The sequence below is a fragment of the Chiloscyllium punctatum genome, chromosome 8 (assembly GCF_047496795.1).
Source record: "Chiloscyllium punctatum isolate Juve2018m chromosome 8, sChiPun1.3, whole genome shotgun sequence".
Classification (NCBI taxonomy): Eukaryota; Metazoa; Chordata; class Chondrichthyes; order Orectolobiformes; family Hemiscylliidae; genus Chiloscyllium; species Chiloscyllium punctatum.
In genome coordinates this window covers 81488414-81512580 of record NC_092746.1, presented here as the reverse complement: position 1 = coordinate 81512580, position 24167 = coordinate 81488414, and the positions used below count along the sequence as shown (strand labels likewise).

At 41.5% G+C, this 24167-nt stretch overlaps 1 protein-coding gene across 1 annotated transcript in view; it reads right to left on the bottom strand.

The window, feature by feature from the left end:
• LOC140480696 (plexin domain-containing protein 2-like) overlaps positions 1–24167 on the bottom strand; it is a 415414-nt gene that overhangs the window by 96278 nt on the left and 294969 nt on the right. Inside the window, exons 8-9 of the mRNA XM_072575933.1 lie at positions 16136–16231; positions 13719–13800 (exon numbers count right to left, since the gene is read on the bottom strand). Coding sequence (XP_072432034.1) covers positions 13719–13800; positions 16136–16231 — 178 coding nt within the window. The remainder of the gene's footprint in view (positions 1–13718; positions 13801–16135; positions 16232–24167) is intronic.

The window sequence follows — 24167 nt, the reverse complement described above, 5'->3', positions numbered from 1 at the left end:
ACAAGCAGTCAAAACATGTCCAGAAACTCTGGCCACTCTCCCTTACATCAAAAACATCTTGGGAATGACTGCCAGACCATTCCAACCACTTGGCATCATGGTAGTCCACAAACCCACCAACACACTAAAACAGCAGCTAATGAACTTGAAACACCCTATGCAGACAAGAAGCAAAACTAATGTCATTTACAAAATACCTTGCAAGAACTGTAACAAACACTACATTGGACAAACAGGCAGAAAACTAGCCATCAGGATACATGAACACCAACTAGTTGCAAAAAGACATAACCACTCTCATTAGTATCCTTACATAAAGATGAGGAAGGGCAGTACTTCGACTGGGACAACACATCCAGCTTAGGACAAGCCAAACAGAGAGATGCACGAGAATTCTTAGAAGCACGGCATTTTAACTGGAACTCTATCAACAAACACATTGATTTGGATCCCATTTACCACTCTCTCAGAAAAAGAACAAGAAATGGCATCACCACAGGAAATTGTGTCACCAACCCAAGGAAGCCTAAACACATAAATAGAAAGTGGGCCATACCACTAGTGCTTCAGCTAGAGGCTCACTGATGATGTTACCTAGTATGGTGACAAAACATCTGAAAACAAAACTTGCAGCTCAGTGAGCAAACCTACATCCAGTTCTTCCCATTGTGTTTGCATCAAACAGCAAGGATAGTCAGTATTAACATGTGTCTCTTATCTCTGGATAATGGGCAGATAGCAAGAAGACAGGGCAAGTCAGTTAAAGGCAGAAACGCTGTGCGCCTCTAGCTAGGTCCAGAGTGAGTTGCACGGTGAGAGTGAGTGAAAAGCCAAGGGATCTGGGCCTACTCCAATCCACAAGCTGGAACTAGCCGTTGACTGGTGTTCTTGCTGCTGCATTGTGATGATAGTTTCTGATGCAGCGCTAAATTACAATGGATCAAAGGAGTGCCATGAGGATTCTTATAGGATAGCACATCTTTGATGCCAATGTCTGTGCATGTGGCCAGTATCTATGGATCATGCCGCAAGATGTTTGTGCCCAGTATCCAATATGGAGGTCATTGGCAGCAAGCATTGAGCTGAAAGCTCCAGAAACCTGCTCAGTTTTCCATGTTGAGTTGCTTGTTTGGTATGATAGGAAGCTGAATATTGGTGAGGCCATTGGACGGTCAACAGGGCACTGCATAAACGATAATCCCCCTTACTTGGCAACTTGCCACTGTCTAGCGAGAAAATCACCATGGCACTTGTGAAAAGCATGAACAATGGAGCAAGATGCTGCTGACATCGAGATGAGCCTGATGGAGTTGTCGACCAATTCTACCACAAACCTCGCACAGCTCACATCACTCAGACCCTTATAAAATTGAATTTAACCTAAAGAGGCTATACTGAGATAAAATCTCATAGAAACTGCAATCCCACCACAGACTGAGTTCTGGGATGAGTTGTAGCCAGCAAGTTATGTTTCGCAAAGTGTTAAACGGAAATTCTGTGATAGCATTCCCCTTATAATGCCAGTTGGCAGTATTACTGGCAACATAAAAATATGGAAGTAATAAAATTTCTCTACTGGCATTTCCACGGAAAATGCTTACACTGAAATATGAAACTTAGACCCAAACTCATGTCACCGATGAGAAAGGCATCAAGAGCAGCTGGTATGAGCTGATAACTGTAGTTTGGGTCATGTGAACAATTTCAACTTTTCTTGGTGCGTAAGTAGTCATTGACAGGAGTTAGAATGGTCAATGAAAGTGCGCCGGCAATCAGTGAGTGTTTGCCTCCAGTGATGGATTTGGGAACTGAAATATCTGGACCTATATTTTGCTGTCTCTCTCCCAACCACTCGCAAGTGAAATTCCGAAGAGTCTGGGCAATATTCCATGACTTTAACTAATTAACACGCTTTGTTAGAACTTAATCAAAACCAAAATATTGCTGCTGTGTACCATCCACAAGAATACACTGCAGAAAACACTGAGGCTCATGAGACAGCACCTTCCAAATCCAGGATCACTACCATCTAGAAGAACAAGGGCAGCATATACATTTGCAAGTTCTCCTCCAAGCGACTCACCATACCAACTTGGAAGTATAATTGCAACTCCTTCACTATTCTTGGGTTAAAATCTTAGATTCCGCCTCAAGCAGCATTGTGGGTCTAGCTATAGCAAGCAGACTGCAACAGTTCAAGAAGATAGCTCATCACCACCTCTCAAAGGCAAGTAGAGATGGGGCATAAATGTTAGCCAGCCAGGAATGCACACATTCTATGAAGAAATTTTGAAAAGTTGAAATTAGAGGAAACTCTGGAAATGATTAACAGATCAGACATCATCTGGGGAGAGGGAAACAATTAATATTTCAGTGTAATAGCCCTGCTCCACTTCTGAAATTTCTGGTTCTATCTCTGCAAGAACCTGTGTTGCTTTTGCTTGATCTGCCTTCAATCTCCCTTCAGCTGATCCCTTTGGCTCGAGGCAGAGGTGCTGGAAAGTGTGCCACTTTGCTTTGCTATGACTGATATAAGGAATAAAAACGGAAGATAAATATTTTAACAAGCTCAGATTCATGGAGAATTGAGAAACATATGGACATAACCTGCTGAAGGCACAGCATACATCCATAACTATAACATTGCATTGTAGTTGAGACTGACAAATAAAAATCATGAGTTACAAATCTAGACCTCTGAATAGTCTTACCAGCAGTGTAAGTCTAAGAATAAATTGGTGCCATTTAAAGAGATGATGTATAAATTCCAAGAAGGGCAAGGGCAGCAGATGGATGGACACATCACCATACACAGATTCCCACCGAAGCCAAAGACCATCTTGACTTGGAAGTATATCAGAGTTTCATCATTGTTACTGGATCCAAATCCTGGAACCCTTCCCACAATAGTACTGAGTGTAGCTGCAGCCCTGCAGTGCTTCAAGAAAGCAGCTCACCATTACCTTCTCAAAGGCAATTGTAATGGGCAATAAATGCTGGGTTAGCCAGCAATGCCCATATTTCATTCATAAATAAAAAATAATTATTATAATTCATTTTTAAAAATATTTCAGAGTGCATTTTTGGTGGCTGCAGCAGCTATTGCACAGGAAATTTGAGAGGCATGAGGATGCAGAGGGAGAAGTGTGATGAAAACCATAGTCAAAGAAGTATGTTCTGATAAGATTTTTAAATGTGTGAGACAGTGAATTTTGACAAAAAATTTCTGGTGAGTGATGGCTTTTCCTTCTCATGCAGAGTGTTGGTTGGTGTGTAGGTTGAAGAACAATCCAAAGTTTTGCAGGTTAGGTGAACTTGCCATTTGAAATTGCCCAGAGAGTTCAGGGACTTGTAGGTTAGTTGCATTAGTCAGGGGAAATGTAGAGTAATGGGGTAGGGGAATGAGTCTGTGTGGGTTACTCTTCAGAGGGTTGGTGTGAACTGTTGGGCCAAATGGCCTGCTTTCACACTGTAAGGATTCTATGATTATATTGTCGAGATCATTTGAAGACATGGTGAGCAAGGTTAGATCTCACAGAATACAGGGAGAACTAGCCATTTGGATATAGAACTGGCTCAAAGGTTGAAGACAGAGGGTGGTGGTGGAGGGTTGTTTTTCAGACTGGAGACCTGTGACCAGTGGAGTGCCACAAGGATCGGTGCTGGGTCCACTACTTTTTGTCATTTAAATAAATGACTTGGATATGAGCAGAAGAGGTATAGTTAGTAAGTTTGCAGATGACATAAAAATTGGAGGTGCAATGGACAGTGAAGAAGGTTACCTCAGATTACAATGGGATCTTGATCAGATGAGCCAATAAGTTTAATTCATTTAGTGATTGCAAATCTTAGCAGGACTTATACACTTAATGGTAAGGTCCTTGGGAGTGTTGCTGAACAAAGAGACCTTGGAGTACAGGTTCATAGCTCCTTGAAAGTGGAGTCACAGGTAGATAGGATAGTGAAGGCGGCGTTTGGTATGCTTTCCTTTATTGGTCACAGTATTGAGTACAGGAGTTGGGAGGTCATGTTGAGGCTGTACAGGGCATTGGTTAGGCCACTGTTGGAATATTGTGTGCAATTCTGGTCTCCTTCCTATCGGAAAGATGTTGGGAAACTTGAAAGGGTTCAGAAACGATTTACAAGCATGTTGTCAGGGTTGGAGGATTTGACCTATAGAGAGAGGCTGAACAGGCTGGGGCTGTTTTCCCTGGAGCGTCGGAGGCTGAGGGGTGACCTTATAGAGGTTTACAAAATTATGAGGGGCATGGATAGGATAAACAGGCAAAGTCTTTTCCCTGGGGTCAGGGAGTCCAGGACTAGAGGGTGTAGGTTTAGGATGAGAGGGGAAAGATATAAAAGAGACCTAAGGGGCAATTTTTTCACACAGAAGGTGGTACACGTGTATGGAATGAGCTGCCAGAGGAAGTGGTGGAGGCTAGTACAATTGCAACATTTAAGAGGCATTTGGATGGGTATATGAATAGGAAGGGTTTGGAGGGATATGGGCCAGATGCTGGCAGGTAGGAATAGGTTGGGTTGGAATATCTGGTTGGAATGGGCGGATTGGACAGAAGGGTCATTTTCTGTGCTGTACATCTCTATGACTCTATAACATGGATGAAAATCTTTCCTTATCCAGTAGAACAATGAGAGAATATCAATGTTTCTGTGATCAATCCGATATATTTGAGGTGTAGGGTGAAGCCAGGGAGCTCAGTACCAAACATACTGAAGAAATCAAGTCTTAAAATGCTGAAGTTGAACAGATGAGATTTTTATTGGCAACTGAGTCAAAGATTAGTTGCGAAGGAGGTAGATGCAAGTGATTTTATCAAAAGGTTGGAGGTTATGTTTGAGAACAGCTCACAGTTAAAGGGAACATCAAAATTATGAAGCTGTCTAACTCTGCATTAGAAGTGGTGCAATAGACATTTAAGATACAAGGATGTTGATGGGAGTTGAGATGGTGACTTTGATCTTACGAACGTTTGAAGTGAATTATAGCATTTACCTGTCCTAGATATGCGAATAATTCTAGAAAGATTAATTATTCATTACTCATCCCAAGCTGCCTTGAGAAGGTGGTGAAGCCTCTGACAGCACTGAAGTCCTTGCTACGATGGTGCTGTCACAACGGTGATTTTAATTTCAAGTCAGCAAGCCAGATGGGTAGCACTATCAAATAAAGTATCACTGGTATTTTTGTAGAAGCTGACCTTCTACCTGCAGACAAAATTGCCAAGGAACAGGAATTAAAGAGGAAAAAGGAAATGGCTGAGGTTGGGTCTTTGGTTATGTTACAAGTGACTGTGAGGATGCAGGATGAGAGGTCTGACTGGAGGAATGGAAATAGCTGAGAACCCAATCACATTTGAGATCACACAGATGAGCAATGGAAAAAAGAGAGAAAATGTATCTGCATTCGACAGTACAAAAGGCAGGTAGACCTGTGACAGCTGTCTGCAGTAAATGACGGAAGGAATGATGATTGTAGGATGCATCTGGGGCTTGGTAAAAGGCTTCAATTATTTCAAATTCCCTCTGGAGTAAAAGCGCCACAATCTAAGGATATTTCAGCAAGCTTGTCATAAAATGTCCCAGATTATAGAACTGGATTAGTGGTGCTGGAAGAACACAGCAGTTCAGGCAGCATCCAAGTAGTTTCGAAATTGACGTTTCGGGCAAAAGCCCTTCATCAGGAATAAAGGCAGCGAGCCTGAAGCGTGGAGAGATAAGCTAGAGGAAGGTGGGGGGGGGGGGGGTGGGGGGGTGGTGTGGGGAGAAAGTAGTATGGAGTACAATGGGTGAGTGGGGGAGGGGATGAAGGTGATAGGTCAAGGAGGAGAGGGTGGAGTGGATAGGTGGAAAAGAAGAGAGGCAGGTAGGACAAGTCCGAACAAGTCATGGGGACAGTTACTGAGCTGGAAGTTTAGAACTAGGGTGAGGTGGGGGAAGGGGAAATGAGGAAATTGTTGAAGTCCACATTGATGCCCTGGGGTTGAAGTGTTCCGAGGTGGAAGATGAGGCTTTCTTCCTCCAGACGTCTGGTGGTGAGGGAGCGGTGGTGAAGGAGGCCCAGGACCTCCATGTCCTCAGCAGAGTGGGAGGGGGAGTTGAAATGTTAGGCCACGGGGCGGTGTGGTTGATTGGTGCGGGTGTCCCGGAGATGTTCCCTAAAGCGCTCTGCTAGGAGGTGCCCAATCTCCCCAATGTAGAGGAGACCGCATTGGGAGCAACGGATACAATAAATGATGTGCAAGTAAAACTTTGATGGATGTGGAAGGCTCCTTTAGGCCCTTGGATAGAGGTGAGGGAGAAGGTGTGGACACAGGTTTTACAGTTCCTGCGGTGGCAGGGGCAAGTGCCAGGATTGGAGGGTGGGTTGTTTGGGGGTGTGGACCTGACCAGGTAGTCGCGGAGGGAACGGTCTTTGCGGAAGGCGGAAAGGGGTGGGGAGGGAAATATATCCCTGGTAGTGGGGTCTGTTTGGAGGTGGCGGAAATGTCGGCGGATGATTTGGTTTATGCGAAGGTTGGTAGGGTGGAAGGTGAGCACCAGGGGCGTTCTTTCCTTGTTACGGTTGGAGGGGTGGGGTCTGAGGGCGGAGATGCAGGATGTAGACGAGATGCATTGGAGGGCATCTTTAACCACGTGGGAAGGGAAATTGCGGTCTCTAAAGAAGGAGGCCATCTGGTGTGTTCTGTGGTGAAACTGGTCCTCCTGGGAGCAGATCCGGCGGAGCCGGAGGAATTGGGAATACTGGATGGCATTTTTGCAAGAGGTATGGTGGGAAGAGGTGTAATCCAGGTAGCTGTGGGAGTCGGTGGGTTTGTAAAAACTGTCAGTGTCAAGTCGGTCATCATTAATGGAGATGGAGAGGTCCAGGAAGGGGAGGGAGGTGTCAGAGATGGTCCAGGTAAATTTAAGGTCAGGGGTGGAATGTGTTGGTGAAGTTGATGAATTGCTCAACCTCCTCGCGGGAGCACGTGGTGGCACCAATGCAATCATCAATGTAGCGGAGGAAGAGGTGGGGAGTGGTGCCGGTGTAATTATGGAAGATCAACTGGTCTACGTAGCCAACAAAGAGACAGGCATAGCTGGGGCCCATACGTGTGCCCATGGCTACCCCTTTGGTCTGGAGGAAGTGGGAGGATTCAAAGGAGAAATTGTTAAGGGTGAGGACCAGTTCGGCCAAACGAATGAGTGTGTCGGTGGAAGGGTACTGTTGGGGACGTCTGGAGAGGAAAAAATGGAGGGCTTGGAGGCCCTGGTCATGGCGGATGGAGGTGTAGAGGGATTCGATATCCATGGTGAAGATGAGGCCTTGGGGGCCAGGGAAACGGAAGTCTTGGAGGAGGTGGACGGCGTGGGTGGTGTCTCGAACGTGTGTGGGGAGTTCCTGGACTAGGGGGGGGATAGGACAGTGTCGAGGTAGGTAGAGATGAGTTCAGTGGGGCAGGAGCATGCTGAGACAATGGGTCGGTATAGAACTGTTTTGTGCAACACCCATTAACATGGCCATGGGGCTAAATTAAGCAATATTTCCCACTCAAGCCTAGAATCTTGATTGATCGAAGAACGGATCAGAAAATCAAAAGGTCTAATTCTCTAGTTAATAAAATTAAGATCTTGAAAATTGGGAAATACAAACTGCATACAGAGGTCTCAGCACTCAATCTTCTGAGTCACATGTCCGTTAGGTAGAAATGCTATGCGAAGAGCCTTGCCTTGTAACTTTGTATAACAAGAAATAGCCTTAATATAGTAAAGGCAAGGTTATCACGGAATGTTTTTGAACAATATAAGTTACATATAAAATAGATTTTCTTCCAATGTTTGCTTAAAAAAAGTTTTTCAATTTCTTCTAATATTTAATGAATGGATTTTGCATGTTAACTTGATTCCCCACCAAACTTGCCATCTGTTCTTGTTATTTGTGTCCCGATGTCAGTGCAGTGCTCCTTTATCTCTTGTTTTTAATGTTGAGTGATCAGATTAATCTAACTGAGGTCATGATGAGACTACATCTTGTTCTGATTTTACTGTTTCTTGCCTGAAGCTGTACTTACTTGATTTACAAAGGAAACTATGTTAGCAAACTGTGCTATCATACACACCTTTTTAAGAAAGTGATTAAAACGTATTCATTTGTGAAGAACTGTGTGCAATAATTTTATGGGACACTGGTTTCTAGCTTAAATTCAGCAATATGTTACTTTGACAACAGTTTGATCAATTTTAGCAATTCTGTTATGCGAATAAGGAATTAACAAACCTATTTGCATATTTTAATGAGATGTATCCATTTGTTAGAACCATCACGGTTATGAATTTTGTTCTTTATTATGTGAATTATGCGAATAAGGAATTAACAGTTTGATCATTTTATAGAATCATAGAATCAGAGATATCTACAATGCAGTAGCAGGCTATTTGGCCCATCGAGTTCACACCAACCCTCTGACAAGCATCCCACCCAGACCCATCCTTGTAACCCTGCATAAGACCATAAGACATAGGAATGGAAGCAAGGCCATTCTGCCCATCGAGTCCACTTTGCCATTTAATTATGGCTGATGTGTGGTTCAATTCCACTTACCCGCACTCTCCCCGTAGCCCTTAATTCCTTTGCGAGATCAAGAATTTATCAATCTCTGCCTTGAAGACACCCAGTGTCTGGTCTCCATTACACTCTGTGGCAATGAATTCCACAGGCCCACCACTCTCTGGCTGAAGAAATGTCTCCTCATTTCTGTTCTAAATTGACCCCCTCTAATTTTAAGGCTATGCTCACGGGTCCTAGTCTTCCTGCCTAACGGAAACAATTTCCCACCATCCACCCTTTCTAAGCCGTGCATTATCTTAAAAGTTTCTATTAGATCTCCCCTCAACCTTCTAAACTCTAACGAATACAATCCCAGGATCCTCAGCCAATCATCATATGTTAGGTCGACCATTCCAGGGATCATCCGTGTGAATCTCTGCTGGACACACTCCAATGCCAGTATGTCCTTCCTGAGATGTGGGGCCCAAAATTGGACACAGTATTCTAAATGGGGCCTAACTAGAGCTTTATAAAGTCTCAGAAGCACACCACTGCTTTTATATTCCAATCCTCTTGAAATAAATGACAACGTTACATTTGCTTTCTTAATCACGGACTCAACCTGCAAATCAACCTTGAGAGAATCTTGGACTGCACTCCCAGATCCCTTTGTACTTTGGGGTTTCATGAATTTTCTCTCCGTTTAAAAAAATGTTCTCTCCATTTCCAAAGTGCAAGACCTCACATTTGCTCACGTTGAATTTCATTAGCCATTTCCTGGACCACTCTCCTAAACTGTCTAAACCTTTCAGAAGCCTCCCCACCTCCTCAGTACTACCTGCCTGTCTGCCTAACTTCATATCATTGGAGAACTTCGCCAGAATGCCTCCTTCTCTTCATCCAGATCATTAAATATATAAAGTGAACAGCTGCGACCCCAATACTGAATCATGCGGGACCCCACTTATGACCAGGTGACATTCCGAAAAAGAAGCTCCAGCTACCTGCTCGTAACAGTGATATGCAATGCCAGCAATACCTACAAAATAAAATGATGCATAATGGCATCTGGGCTTAAGTCATTTTATTTCTTGGGTGCAATTTTGTGTGGCTACTGTACCATTTTCTGGGTGTGAGAGTCATGATTCAAAATTGTCTGTGTCGACTGCAGGTGAGGTAGGCAGCATACAAATTCAGTGCTGCCACCTCATTGGTCTGACTTCAGAACTTAGTCAAGCCACTCCTCCTGCTGGTTTCCTCAATGCTCAACAGGGAGTTGAGCACTAGTATGTGTAACATGGTACAGCCAGCTTAAAGGTAGCCTATCCCTATATTGAGTTATACAGGATGTCAGCTAAATACTATGCCTGCAATTGCAAACAAGGACAACAGAAACCAGTATCAGGGATGTTGTACTGAAGATCTAAATGATAGAAAGGAATAGCAGGAGACACACTGTCATTCTATAGGGCTCCAAACAGCATTTGAGGATTTTTTTTAGTTAACCTGCTCAGAGATCTTATAACATATCTCTGGAATTGAACTTGGGCCTCCTGGCTCAGAGCATGGCACATTGCCACTACACCACAATAGGCTTTTAAAGAATGGACATTGTAGACATCTTTGAATCAATCTATTAAGATATGTTATGCCACATCTCTGGAGCAGGTTGGACTTAAACCCAAGTTGCCTGGCCCAAAGATCGAGGCACTACCACTGTACCACAAGAGCCCCAAGACCTCTGAGGATCATCTTCAGAAGAAATTGGAAGCAGGTGGTTAGAAAGGGCAATTGCCTGTAGCTGGGAGTGCAAACCTGGTAGTAGTTACTGGACAAGGCAGCCTCTCAGCAATCCAGAGGCCTGAGTAAATGCTATGGGGACATGGTTTCAAATCCCATCAGAGCAGCTTAGAATTTGAAATAAAAGAATGAATTTGGAATTAAAAGTTGGTTTCAGTAATAGTGACCAACAAACCATTTTTTGATTGTTTTAAAAATCCACAGGTCACTAATATCCTTTTGGGAAAGAAATCTGCCATCTTTACCTAATTGAACCTACACGTGGCTCCAGATGCACTGCACTGAGGTTGTCATCTCCTAAGTTACCTGGGAAAATGCCTAGTAACTCATTCAATTATATAAACCTGCCACAGAAAAGGCAAAATAAATAAAATCCAATCCTCCAGCACTGGGAATACCAACAGCATACTTAGCTTGGTTGGTCTTGCAAAGTCCCACTTACCAATATCTAGAAGCTTGGGAGATCATGTTTGTAGGCTAGTCATGCGACAGAGGACAGGCCTGCTACAGATGGTGGCACAGTGCTAATAGTTTGGCAGAGGGTTGCCTTGGGAGTCTCTAACATTGGCGCTGAACCGTATGAAGCTGAAGAATTGGGTCAAATATGGGGGAAGGATGCTCCTGCTGACTGTCACCTACTGAACCACCAGCTTCCCTTCCTCAGCCTTCAGATGATCAGTATTCTTTCATGTTGAGCATCAATTCGAAGATGCACTGAGGGTGCCAAAGACACACAATGTATTTTTCAATACCCATCACCGAGGGTGACTCAGGAACACCATTACTGACTGAGTCCTAAAGGACATAACTGCTCGGCTGAGTCTATAACAGGAGGTGAAGAGATCTCATTCTCACTAATTATCAGTCCATAACAGTAATTATCTACTGCTCAGTCCTCATGGAAACTAAGTCCCCTTCTCACAATGAGAATGCTTTCCAGCGTGATGTGTGATAGAACCAACATACTTTATCAGTTAAATTTAGAACAGGTCTAGCAACTCAAAATATGCTGTTCATGAGGCTCTGCAGGCCATCAGCAGTGGGAAAACTGAAGTCAATCACAATTTGCAACATCTTGTCCCATCATATTCTTAATTCACCACACCCTAATTACTTGATTCTCAAAACCTAATACTCTACTTCACCATCATATGGACACTGCAATATTGCCAGCCTTGCACCCAGCCCCCAGAGCTTTCACATACTTCCAGATATTCAGCTGTGGCACACCCATCATCCCATTCCAGTGCAACACAATGAGTGACATTCCCTCTTGCAGGACATGATGTTCTATTGCTACTAGGAAAAGGCCAGAACAATCACAGGACAAGAACAGCTGTACCTTCTGAGCCTTATGGAGGGCATATTTCCCTGCATAGTGGGACCAGCTCCGATGGAGCCATAGCATCCAGTGCTGCTACGTACATTCAGGATGACTGTATATGCTCCTTCTTAACTCCAGCTCACCTTCACCTTGCTATCTGACATGATGAGCAGGCTACAGATGGTGTCACTACAGTGTCCCTTACTGGCTACCCTAACTCCTTCCCCTGTGCCCAGCCACAGCTGTCCAAGGAGGACCAGACAGAACAACTATAGAGCATTGATGAAATGGCCATTTGATGTAACATTAACAGCTACCATCTTTAATACCGGCACTGTATGTAACTTTAATGCTGTTTCAGAATGGAGCTTCATATGTGATGAGTCATAGAGTCATACAGCACAGAAACAGACCCTTCAGTCCAACCAGTCCATGTTGACAGTGTTCCCAAAGAAAATTACACCCACCTGCATGTATTTGACCTCTATCCCCCCAAACATTTCTTCTTCATGTACTTATCTAAAGGTCTTTTAAATGTTGTAACTGTACTTGCATCCACCAATTCCTCTGGAAATTCATTCCGTGAACGAATCTCTCACTGTGTAAAAAAAATTGCCCCTCGTGTATTATTTAAATCTTTCTCCTCTCACCTCAAAAACTTATGCCATGGTTTTGAACTCCCCCCACTTAGGGAAACAGACTCCTGCCATTCACCTTATCTATATCCCTAATGATTTTATAAATTCTATAAAGTTGCCCTTCAACCTCTATGCTCCAGTGAAAAAATTGCCAAGCTTTATAGGTAGGTCATGGAGTATGTGTGGTGTATGTGTCAGGTTAAGGGAAAATCAAGCCACAGATGGGTCCTGCAGCAGCAGACTCAGATGAGAGACTCGACAGAGAACGATGTTGGGCTGCTGGACAGAATGTTAAGCATAGCTTTACAATTTGCTCCATTTAGTTATTACTTTGCAGTCCTAGATTCACTTCATCTGCAGTCACCATGCACAAACATTCTGCATTTCCCGGGAGATTACAGCAACATTCTGACAAATTCAGAAACTCAATGCAACAACTCCAAAAATTTAATTAAAACTAAAGTTGATCCATGGTGAATTTGTTTGAATTCTTACATGGGATATGGACTTCACTGGCTCGAACAGTACTTTTTTTCCCATCCCCAGTTGCCAAGAGGCAGTCAAGAGTCAAGCATATTGCTGTGGGTCTGGAGTTAAATGCAGGCCAGACCAGGAAAGGGTGCTAATTTCCTTTCCGAAGGGAGCAGATGGATTTTTCCTAACAATCAGCATTGGTTTCATGGTGATCATGAAGGTCTTATTTCCAGAATATTACTGAATTCAAATTCCATCATTCGCCATGGTGAGCTTTGAACCAAGGTCCATTCCCTGGATTTTTGGATGAATAATAATAATAGCCATCACCTACCCTACCCAGAATGACCAGTAAATTCATCCAATGGACTTGTGCAATCTAAATTTTGAGATTGGGATGTCATGCCTGTGGAACACAGAGGGATGTCCGTGTAAGTGCCCCTCTCAGTATGGGGAGTGCTGGAAGCAGTCTCCCAGCAGCAGGCAAGACAGCCAGCCTTTCAGACAGGTTTACAAGCTCTCCTTATCTCTCTGGCTGTTGCAGCAGCTGCAAACCATTGTTAGAGGAGTAGCCCAGCTGCAAAAACCACCTTTAACTCTAAACTATAAAATGTTGGAAAGACTTATCTCTTTTCTGAAGAACTCTGTCCCTCATCTACCTGCCATGGTATCCTGCTGCTGCTTTTAACTCCATTCTGAAAGGCGCATTTTCTGTGTTATTTAATAAACTCAAGGTCCAACTTTACTGTTGCAACAAGACAATTTATATATCTGATCAGGACAGGTAACAATACCTCAAAAGTAATATCTATTTCAGAAAAAGTTAATCCACAGATAATAATTACAATAGCTTCTATTTATTGAACTTCAGCAGCATTTAGTAAAACAATTATTATCTGCTTTTGGCAGTGTTCACTCAGAACAGCTGGCTTACCTCTGGAGCTTGTCACACCATGTGCAGTTGAAGCCAATCAGTGCATTGATACAGGAAGAGCAGCTTTTGTACTGGAGACAAGCTGGGAGTAACAGAAAGATAGAAAGAAGATCAGGCCAAAAGTGCAGCATGTCAAAATCCTGGAACTGAACAGCCACTTGAAGTTTTTCCAAAGGTTAAAATATGGCTTAAATGACCGAACAATTAAAGCTTTCCTGTTACGCCATGATGAGGATTATTAATCGGACGCACCAGGGATAACTATGAAAGGAATTTTGACCTCAAAGGATCAGCTGTTCCTAATATTTTTTTCAGCTCACAACTTGAGCCACTTTGCATTAGCTGAGCGTGAAGTACTCCAGGTCCGAAAGGATAACATTCTGAGGATGAGTTATCTAAACTTAGCTTGTGTTTGCTCAAGTCCAGTAAGTCAACGGGGATTCGGGAAGAGGACTTGATCTTAAAATCCTTCAAAATCTTCATCTTAAAATCTCAAAAGTAGGTAGCTTAGAAGTGAAGTTAGGACAATCTTTTTCTCCAAAGAAATGGATTAAGTTTATAAGCTCCTGTCCCTTCAAATGGATGTAATGAGTAATTGGTCACATGATTTGGGGTTGGGGGGGGGGGGGGGGGATGGGTGGGGGCAGGGCTGGAGATGACTGGGGTTTTCAGAGTTTGACAATCTTCCTGCCACCATAACTATCTGCAGTGCCATTAATGGGAGCTCAGCTATCTCCCACCTCCTAAACTGAACAAGGTTAAGAGCTGATTGAATTGAGGTTTTCAGGATGTTAATGAGATAAGACGGAGTAGATAGCGATAAACTAGCAGATAAAGATAAACTAGTTCCACCAGTTAAAGATTCTAGAACTAGGAGGCAAAGTCTAAGAATTAGGACAGGCCAGTCAGGAGAGATGTTAGAAAGCCCTTCCACACGCAAGGACTAGGGGAGGTTTGGAACTCTCTTCCTTAAACTGTGGTCAATGCTAATTCAATTGTTAAATTTAAATCTGAATCAGACAAATTTTTATTAAGCGAAGGTATCAAGGGACACGGAGAAAGTGAGGACTGCAGATGTTGGAGATCAGAGTCAAGAGTGTGTTGCTGGAAAAGCGCAGCAGGTCAGGCAGCATCTGAGGTGCATTAAAATCGATGTTTCAGGCATAAGCTCTTCCTGATGAAGGGCTTATGCCCGAAACATCAATTCTCCTGCTCCTCAGATGCTGCCTGACCTGCTGGGCTTTTCCAGCAACGTACTCTCAACTCAAGGGATATGGACCCAAGGTAGGCATATGCAGTTAGGCCATAGATTAGCCATGATCTTACTGAATGGCAGAGCAGGGTCAAGGGGCTGGATGGTCTCCTGCTGTTCCTATGTTCCTATTTTACTGTAGCTGTTTGGGGATTTACCATAAGAACACAAACAGGAAATAGCAGCAAGCACTTGCATAAGACTGATTCTTCTAGAAATTTGTTGTGGATTTCTTTTCTCTGGGTTTGGTACTGCCGTTCATATCTCACAGAATTAAAAAAGGTAGCAGCACAGATGAGCTCATCGGTCCACAATACTTAATGCTAGTATCCCCACAATTCCTCCCGATATATACACACATCCAAATTTTGGAATATACAATGCCTTTTAGAGTGTTCCAGATCCCAATAACTCTGAGTGAAAAAATAAGTCTCCTTGTCACTGCTCTAGATCTTTTACCAATGCTCTTGAATCTATGAAATTTAAATAATAACCACTCATCAGAGGTTAGTATCTTTTCCCTATACAACAAAATCTTTCATCATTTTGGAAATCTTAATTAGATTACTTTTTAAACTTCTAGGTTCCAACTGTCTTCATTTTTGTATTCTCTTCAGGTAATTGATACCTCACATCCTTGGCAAAACTGCTCTGAACTTTCTTTGACATCTTCATATCCCAGAAACAGGCCAGCAGGCTCTCCAGCAGTTCAGCAAGATGCCTGCCACTTCCATTAAATTCACACAGTGTATGTTGTGTATGGGATACATTCCAGCATTTCACCAACCTTATTTTAATAAAACCCCTCAGTCCCAAGATTTCTACCATTGTTTTTAGCTTCCCTTTGAAGTTACACACAAAATCTTCATATGAATATGTAATGTTCCTTCCTCAGCACTGGTCAAAATCCTGTAAATCATTATTTAATGTAATCATGCCAATGGTATGAAGACAAGAACAGCAGTGTTCAAGATGAAAGCCCACGACCATCACCTCAGGGCAACTACAGAGGAGCAATATATATCACCTTGCAGTGTTGCAAGAACAAATAGAAACTAACTTGACACATCCACTTTGGTGCATTCCTCCAATATATGCTTGAAACACACAAAATTTTACATTGCTGGAAGTTGAATGAAGGTAGGATTGACAAATTAATACTCACTGGCGAGAGGGATGATTTCAACAGCCGACATGTTGGTGACTTTTGCCACCTGTAATTCAACTCGGTGGTATTCATAAATTGTTCTCCTGCGAACATCTGTAATACAGAATGTAATATTGAAAAGATTATAGCTCTGCATTGATAATGAATAAACCCAGAAAATGCTGGGGAAACTTAACAGATCCTGCAGCATCTGTGAAAGAGAAGCAGATTTAACTTTTCAAATCCAAAGACTCTTGCAATTTGAAACTTAACTTTGCGACTCTCAGCAGAGTGGCTGCCAGATCTGCTGTGTTTCTCTAGCATTTTCTGGGTACCTTTCAGATTTCTAGGACCTGCAGCATTTTGCTTTTATAGTTCTGCATTGATGTGTTTGCAGTTTTATTTTACAATAATGATCTTTATATCTTTTTACACTTAAGCTGTTAGTAGTTCAGGAATATAATACCTTCCACTGTTATGTTTAAATGCTTGGATAGCATGTTATGATTCTCAAGCATACATCAATTTTACAGAACTAAAATCCCCCAAATGTTCCAAGCAGATAATTGCTGTTGAAGAATTAAAAGTAGCTGCAAAATACATGATTTCTTCTTTGACGCCTTCCATCTCATGGGCAGGACTACATTAATCAAAACATTGTGTTCTTTCATTGAATGAAAAGCAGCTTAACGGGTCATTATTCACACAAAAAAATAAATATTAACATCAAAGATAAAATAAACAACAAAACTACAAAGGTCTGCTAATATTCAGGCTAAAGTCACCATGACTGCAGTCATCCCTAGATATATAGGCATGCCTAACATACATGAATGGTGTTAAAATAAGAACTTTACAAATAACATTTTTACAAGAACAAGATGTATTTTCTATTGCAACATGGAGAAATACAATAGTTAAGTTGCTCATCGGAATACCCCAGAAACATGTAATAAGTGAACTATTGATCTGTTTCAATGATGCAGGTTGAATGAGGGGGAAATATTAACTAAGAAACCAAGAAAAGCCCCTGGCAATTTTTGATCAGTGTCATTTTTAAAATTAATTTTGGGAAATATACCATTGGTAAGGCCAGCCTATATTTCCCATCCTTTAGGTAGGTATTGCTACATCACCTTTTCAAACATGAATTCCACTTAAACCTTAATGTTTTTATGGTGTTGTTCAGACTCACTGCTGTATTGAACTAGGAATCAAGCCCTTCTTTTTCCAGAATCATAACAAAGTCATAGATTTAAAAAATTACACATAGTTTTCAAATTAACCTGAGTTTCATACTCAAGTTGAGGGAAAGCATGAACCAAGTTTCTATACTAAATAAGAATGACTGTTTGTTACAAGTAATTAGACTCTAGGTAGGGAAACAGTTATAGACCGTATAACACTCCTAATTAAAACTCCAGTCCCCTTATAAATTCCTTCTTAAATTCACACAGACAGACAAACACACAGGGTAAAATAGATTATGAATGGAGAGGAGGGACTGGAAAGACAGTTCAGTGGTCTTTTTTCCCAGGTACCATTGTGAAATGATCGGTATGACGTTTCTGCAGTCAATGTTTTGCTTTAATCATCTTTTTCCCAGTGTTTCCATGAGCTGGTAAGAGACATTAATTTAAGGTCATAGCATACAGATAAACTGTTACTGGAAATACAAACTCATTTTCTTCAGGTTTACGGTGAGTTTTGACTGCAGTGAATAGCAAGACTGCTGCAGATGCAGACAAATTAAACTTTTCCATCTCCCTGTAACTAAAAGATACAGACTGGCAATTCTGATGTTGGGGGCTTTCAGAGGAGGCCAAGATGGATTATCATCCACTTGGTTCTTCTGGCCTAAGAGAATACTTGTAGAGCTTTTTCTTCCATCTAGTTGTTTAATCATGATGGGATGTGTCTGGATGGCTTATCTTAGGTTTGGTCTTTTCACCGGGGGATGTTTTAGCTCTGTTTTATATATGCTTCTTCCAAAGTTTAATATATTACCAGTACTGTGGTTGTAGCTTCAAAAGGTTGACACCATATTTTTAGATATGCCTGGTGTTGCTCCTGGCATGTCCTCCCACACTTCATTGAACCATGGCTGATTTCCCAACTTGAGGTAATGGTAGTGCAGGTGATATCCCAGGCCATGAGGTTTCAGACTGTTAATCATTACCATTCTGATCATGCTAATAGCTCAGAGCGCCTTGTGGATGTCCAGTTTCATGTTACAAGGTCTGTTCAAAATATCCCATTCAGCACAATGTTAGTACAATACTTTATATCTAAATATTCCCTTGTGATGACATCTGTAGCTTCAAAGCATACATTTTTGAGTCACATCTTGGAATGCGAGACTGAAGAGGGAAATCTGGAGAATGAGGAATGAAATTAACACCCCAGTTTCTGACAAAACTGAAACTGAGATTGGAAACCATAAATTCTGGGAGGTCTGAACGTGGTCAAATCATACAAAACAAAGAACTCTCAAAACTCATTAATAGATGGTAGATTCAGAAAAAAGCAGAGATTAGATGCAGAAACTAAGGATAAGCAAAGATATACTTTCTGCAACTGTTTCTGGTATTTCAAGAATACACTGATAGATCAATGTTATCCAGACCAGTATAAGCAAAGTTCAGCTAGTTCTGCAGACTTGTGTCACTTTTGGTGGGAAACTGAACATATCCATAGAACTCATGTTGGTGATGCACTGCTCTTGGCTTAAGATCATATGAAACCCTGGAATAAAAGGAGCTGATGTTTTTTCATGAAGAAGACAAAGTTCTAAAAGATGTGACTGAGATTGATGATAAATGACGAGTGGACTGCTGAGCCATTTCATAAAGTCTGTCCTACTTGCCATTTAATGCATAATCAACTGCAAATTGTCTGTTATTGAATTGAATTTTGAATTGAATTTATTTATTGTCACATGTACTGAGGCACAGTAAAAAGCTTTGACTTGCGAGATCACATAGTTAAGTAGCATAGATAAGTAAATAATAGTTAAACAGTGGTAAAAACAAAAGCATAGGTACAGGCGAATGTTAAGAGTTTGAGAGTCCATTCAGTATTCTAACAACAGTAGGTTAGAAACTGTTACAAAACTGTCTGGTGCATGTGTTCAAGCTTCTATACATTCTCCTCGATGGGACAGGTTGTAGAAAGACATCACCAGGGTGAGATGGATCTTTGAGAATGCTGGTGGCCTTTCCTTGACAGCGGGCCTGGGAGATGGATTCTATAGATGGGAGGCTGGCCTTTGTGATTGTCTGGGATGAGTTCACCACTCGCTGTAACTGTCTCCGATCTTGAATGGTACAGTTGCCATTCCAGGTAGTGATACATCCAGACAGAATGCTCTCAATGGCGCACCCATAAAGGTTGGCAAGGGTATTCACCGTCATGCCTAATTTCCTCAGCTGTCGAAGAAAAATAGACATTGTTGAGCCTTTGTAACCAGTGTGTCCACATGAAGAGTCCAAGGAAGATTGTTGTGGATGACCACTCCTAGGAGCTTGACACTCTCCACTCGCTCCACCTCTGTGCTGTTAATGTGTAGGGGGGAATGAGTAACATCATCCCACCGAAAGTCAATAATGAATTCCTTGGTTTTGCTGGCATTGAGAGCTAGGCTGTTCTCAGTGCACCATTTTTCCAGGTCTACCACCTCCCGTCTGTAGTCTGTTTCGTTGCCATCTGAGATTCAACTGACAATGGTGGTGTCATCAGCGAACTTGTAAATGTCATTAGTCTGGTATTTGGTGACACAGTCATGGGTATACAGTGAGTACAGTAAGGGGCTAAGTACGCACCCCTGGGGGCTTCAGTGTTGAGTATTAGTGAGGATGAAATATTGTCCCCAATCTTCACTGATTGTGGCCTGTGGGTCAGGAAACTGAGGATCCAGTTATAGAGAGTGCGGTTTAGTCCGAGATCACTAAGTTTACTAATCAGTCTCGAGGGGGTAATAGTGTTGAAGGTTGAACTGTAGTCAATGAATAGGATTCCTATGTAGCTGTTCTTGGTGTCAAGGTGTTCTAGGGAGGACTGAAGGGCAAGTGATGGCATCTGACGTGGATCTGTTGGTCTGATAGGCAAATTGGTGTGGGTCAAGAGTAGTGGAGAGGCTGGAGTTGATTAATGCCATGACCAGCCCTTCAAAGTACTTCATGACCACTGAAGTTAAGGCTACTGGGTGGTAGTCTTTGAGACACACTGCATGAGTTTTCTTTGGCACAGGGATAATGTTGGTCCTCTTGAAACGGCAGGGACAGCGGCCTGTTGGAGGGAGAGGTTGAAGATGCCCGAGAAGACCTCTGCCAGTTGATCTGTGCATGCTCTGAGTGCACGGCCTGGTACTCCGCCTGGTCCCATCACTTTTTTTGGATTCATATGAAGGAAAACTGATCTGATCTCTGATACAGTGACTGTTGGGATAGGCTCGTCAGGATTTGTGGGAATAGGTGTTACCTCTCCGCCGAAATTCTGCTCAAAGCGAGCATAGAAGGCGTTAAGATGATCTAGGAGGGATAGTCATCGTCTGCTATCTTGCACTATTAATTCATGTTAATGTTGATTTTGGTTTTTAGATTAGAGGTGGTTATCTAAGGTAGTATTTATTGAATTTTATGTTTGATTTTGTACAGTAAACATTATTTTGTTTTAAACTTGATTGAAATCTTGTGTTTTCAATCTCAACCAAACAGCAGTCTTTCAACAGCAATCTTAACCAAATTGATTACACTATTTATGAAATTAATTGGAAAAAGTTATTTATTTATCACATATTTTGACATAAATACTCTAGCTTTTCTAAAAAAAATCTTTCTTTATAAAGTAGTCTGACTTTAGAACCTCAAGATTATGTATTTTTGTCAGGCATCAGAGTAAGAATAGTTCATCTATCAGCTGGATTTGAGGAGCTTGCAATTCTTACATATGAATTTCAAAGGTTTTTTGTACTAATCCTTTCCAGCCAATTTTCTATTTTTCCCAAAACTCAGTAGTCTCTCTTCCATATATTGAGCAGAATACATTGGTTATATTTAATTTATTTTTCAATTAAAAGTTGTAGAATCAAAATGCAAACTGTGGAAACATTATTAATTAGATAGGTGGCATTTCATTCTCTTGGGTGGTTGTTTCCTAGTCAATATCTACAGATTACAAGAGCTCTTTGACTTTGCTGCCAAAAGCAACTAATAACAGGTCATCCTTCAAACTCCTCTTTGAAGCAGCACGGAAGTTGCCTCTGTTTATGTATCTTCAAAGTAACCATTAGTTTTGCAAAATATAATAGTAGCAGCTTGAGAATATATCATATATTACAGTGCAATTTTATTTCCTGACCTCTGATCCAGATGAAAAATCTAACCTAATCTTTGCTTTGATCAAGTATTGATGTGCTGTTATTTATTACACTAATCAATGGTTACTCATTTTAGTCACCTATCTTTGTAGAAAACTGATGAAGAAAAATATAGCAGCTGGCTCAACAAGCTTGTCCCATTTGATCATATTACAATTAAGCATCATGACTCACATTGTTCATTACTGTATCGCAGTCATGTAATGTCTTGGCAATTCAAGATCTCAATTAAATTACAGGTAGGTCTATCAGGAGGGAAACACACTTTTGAAGAATTCCTCTATGGTCTATTCCACCATTGCACATAGATTATATTATAATCTTGCCTTTTCATTCAAATTTATAATATTTATGCAATTCTTTCTGTCATCCATGGCTCCGGTGCATCTAAAATAGGGGTGTCAGGGTGGCTCAGTGGTTAGCACTGTTGCCTCACAGCGCCAGGGACCCAGGCTCGATTCCAGCCTTGGGCGACTCTCTGTGTGGAGTTTGCACATTCTCCCCCTGTCTGCGTGGGTTTCCTCCGGGTGCTCCGGTTTCCTCCCACAATCCAAAGATGTGTAGGTCAGGTGGATTGGCTGTTCTAAATTGTCCCATAGTGTTAGGTGCATTAGACAGAAGGAAATGGGTCTGGGTGGGTTACTCTTCGGAGGGTTGGTGTGGACTTGTTGGGCTGAAGGGCCTGTTCCTACACTGTAAGGAATCTAATCTAATCTAATACAGGTGGTGATGAGCAATGAACTTAACAGTAGAGCCCAAAAAATAACCATTAGCAGCTGATTTTCAAAGACAACCATTATTAATAACAATCCTTTTCTGCAAGAATAGAACCTGGAAGCAGTTTCTTCCCCAATGCAGGATATGCTCGCCAATCCCACCCAAAGTTTTCTTTTAAAGTAACCGAAGGCTAGATTGCAAGCCCTATGCTGTTTGAAGGTGGGGGAGGTCATAACATCCTGTATGTGGATCATCTGCTGCCTACCCACCACTTGGGGTGGTGAGTAAAAGTGGGACAGGATGGTGGAGAGATATTTACATTTTGACTGACAGCTATTAAAAAAGCCAATAAAGGGTTATCTGCCTTTGAAGTAAATGGATTAGGGATATTTTAAATAATAGATTGATCACTTAAGGGAATCAACATTTCTGAATGGTTTTATAGAGTTTTTTTGTTATGAATTGTCTGAATGTAACAGTGTTATTAGATTGTTAGAAGCTTATTCTTTTAATACCATTTTTAAATTGATCATGGATTGTCTATAATGGATACTGGGTGAGTTACTATGAGGATACATGGTGACATGGAGGCAGAATGGGGGCATGAGGAGAAATGGAGGAATATGGGAATATGAGGGGGGCATGGAGACCTGGGGATATGCAATTGCATTGATGGGGCATAGGATGGCATGTGAAATATGAAGGGGCATGCAGAGATATAAGAGGTTAATGGGAAGATAATGAGGTTGAAAGGTCAGGAAGGGGGGCATAAGAGCAATGCCTATGGTTATGAGGCCCACCTCAAACCACTGGGACATCGGCCAAGCTTCAGCAACAACTAACTTCCTGAAGGAATATCTGGGCCATTATATTAAATGCGTTATATGAGAGTATATTAAATATAAATACATAAACATAAATGTAATTAGTTTCAACTAAACAAAATAGGTAACAGTCATTTATCCCTTTGGATAATACCTTGATCAACTGAACTCAACCTGCCTGACATAAACGTAAAACTTGGCAGTTAACTGTCAGTTATCATCCATCTGGTACATTTTCCATGGCAATGTCTCTACTGATCAGCACTCTATCTCATACAGTACAAAATGTTATTTCCCCTTCCATTGGCACCTTTATGAATGTCCTGATGAATGCAAGATGAAAAGCATTGAGAAAAATGTTTTCATCAATAGTTAAATGGAAGTTGCTATTGTTATTGTATTCCTGTTATCCAGTCGTCCATGATCACATCAAATAGAAAATTAGGAGAAAAAAACTGCAATTATCATTATGGAATCCACCAGATATACTGATTTTCTCAAATATATCGTATTGAAAACCTAAATTCTACCTTCTTACTTAATTATTTCACATATGTTTGTAACCAAGTGTTGGTTCATTTTATCACTAATGTACACATTCATGTAGCAGACTAGTGTCCGGATTTCATCACTGCTACATAAGTGATGATTAGTCTCATTGACAATATTGCTGCTTCCTTTAATCTACCATAATATAACATAAAGTTGGCTCATTTTGTTGAATCACAGAATTGTTACTTTGCAGAAAGAGACTATTTGGTCCACTGTGTCTGGGTTGACTCTCTGAATTCACACTTCACTTCGTACCATTCTCTTGCCTTTTTTTCCACAACCCTGTATGGTGTTTTGTTTTAAATTGTAGTCTAATTCCCTTTCGAATGGCTCAATTGAACAAACCTCCACCATATTCCCAGACTTAACTACTTGCTGTGTAAAAAAGCTTTTCTCATATCAATTTTGTTTTTTTTTTGCCAATTATATTAAAACTGCTCTCTTATTTTTGATCCTTTAATTAGTGGACCAATTTCTTTCCAATTATTCTGTCCAGAAATCTCATGATTTTGAATTCCTAGGTCAAATCTCCTCCTGTCGTCTTCTCACTCTGGATTTTGTTTCTTAAAACGTTCAGTGT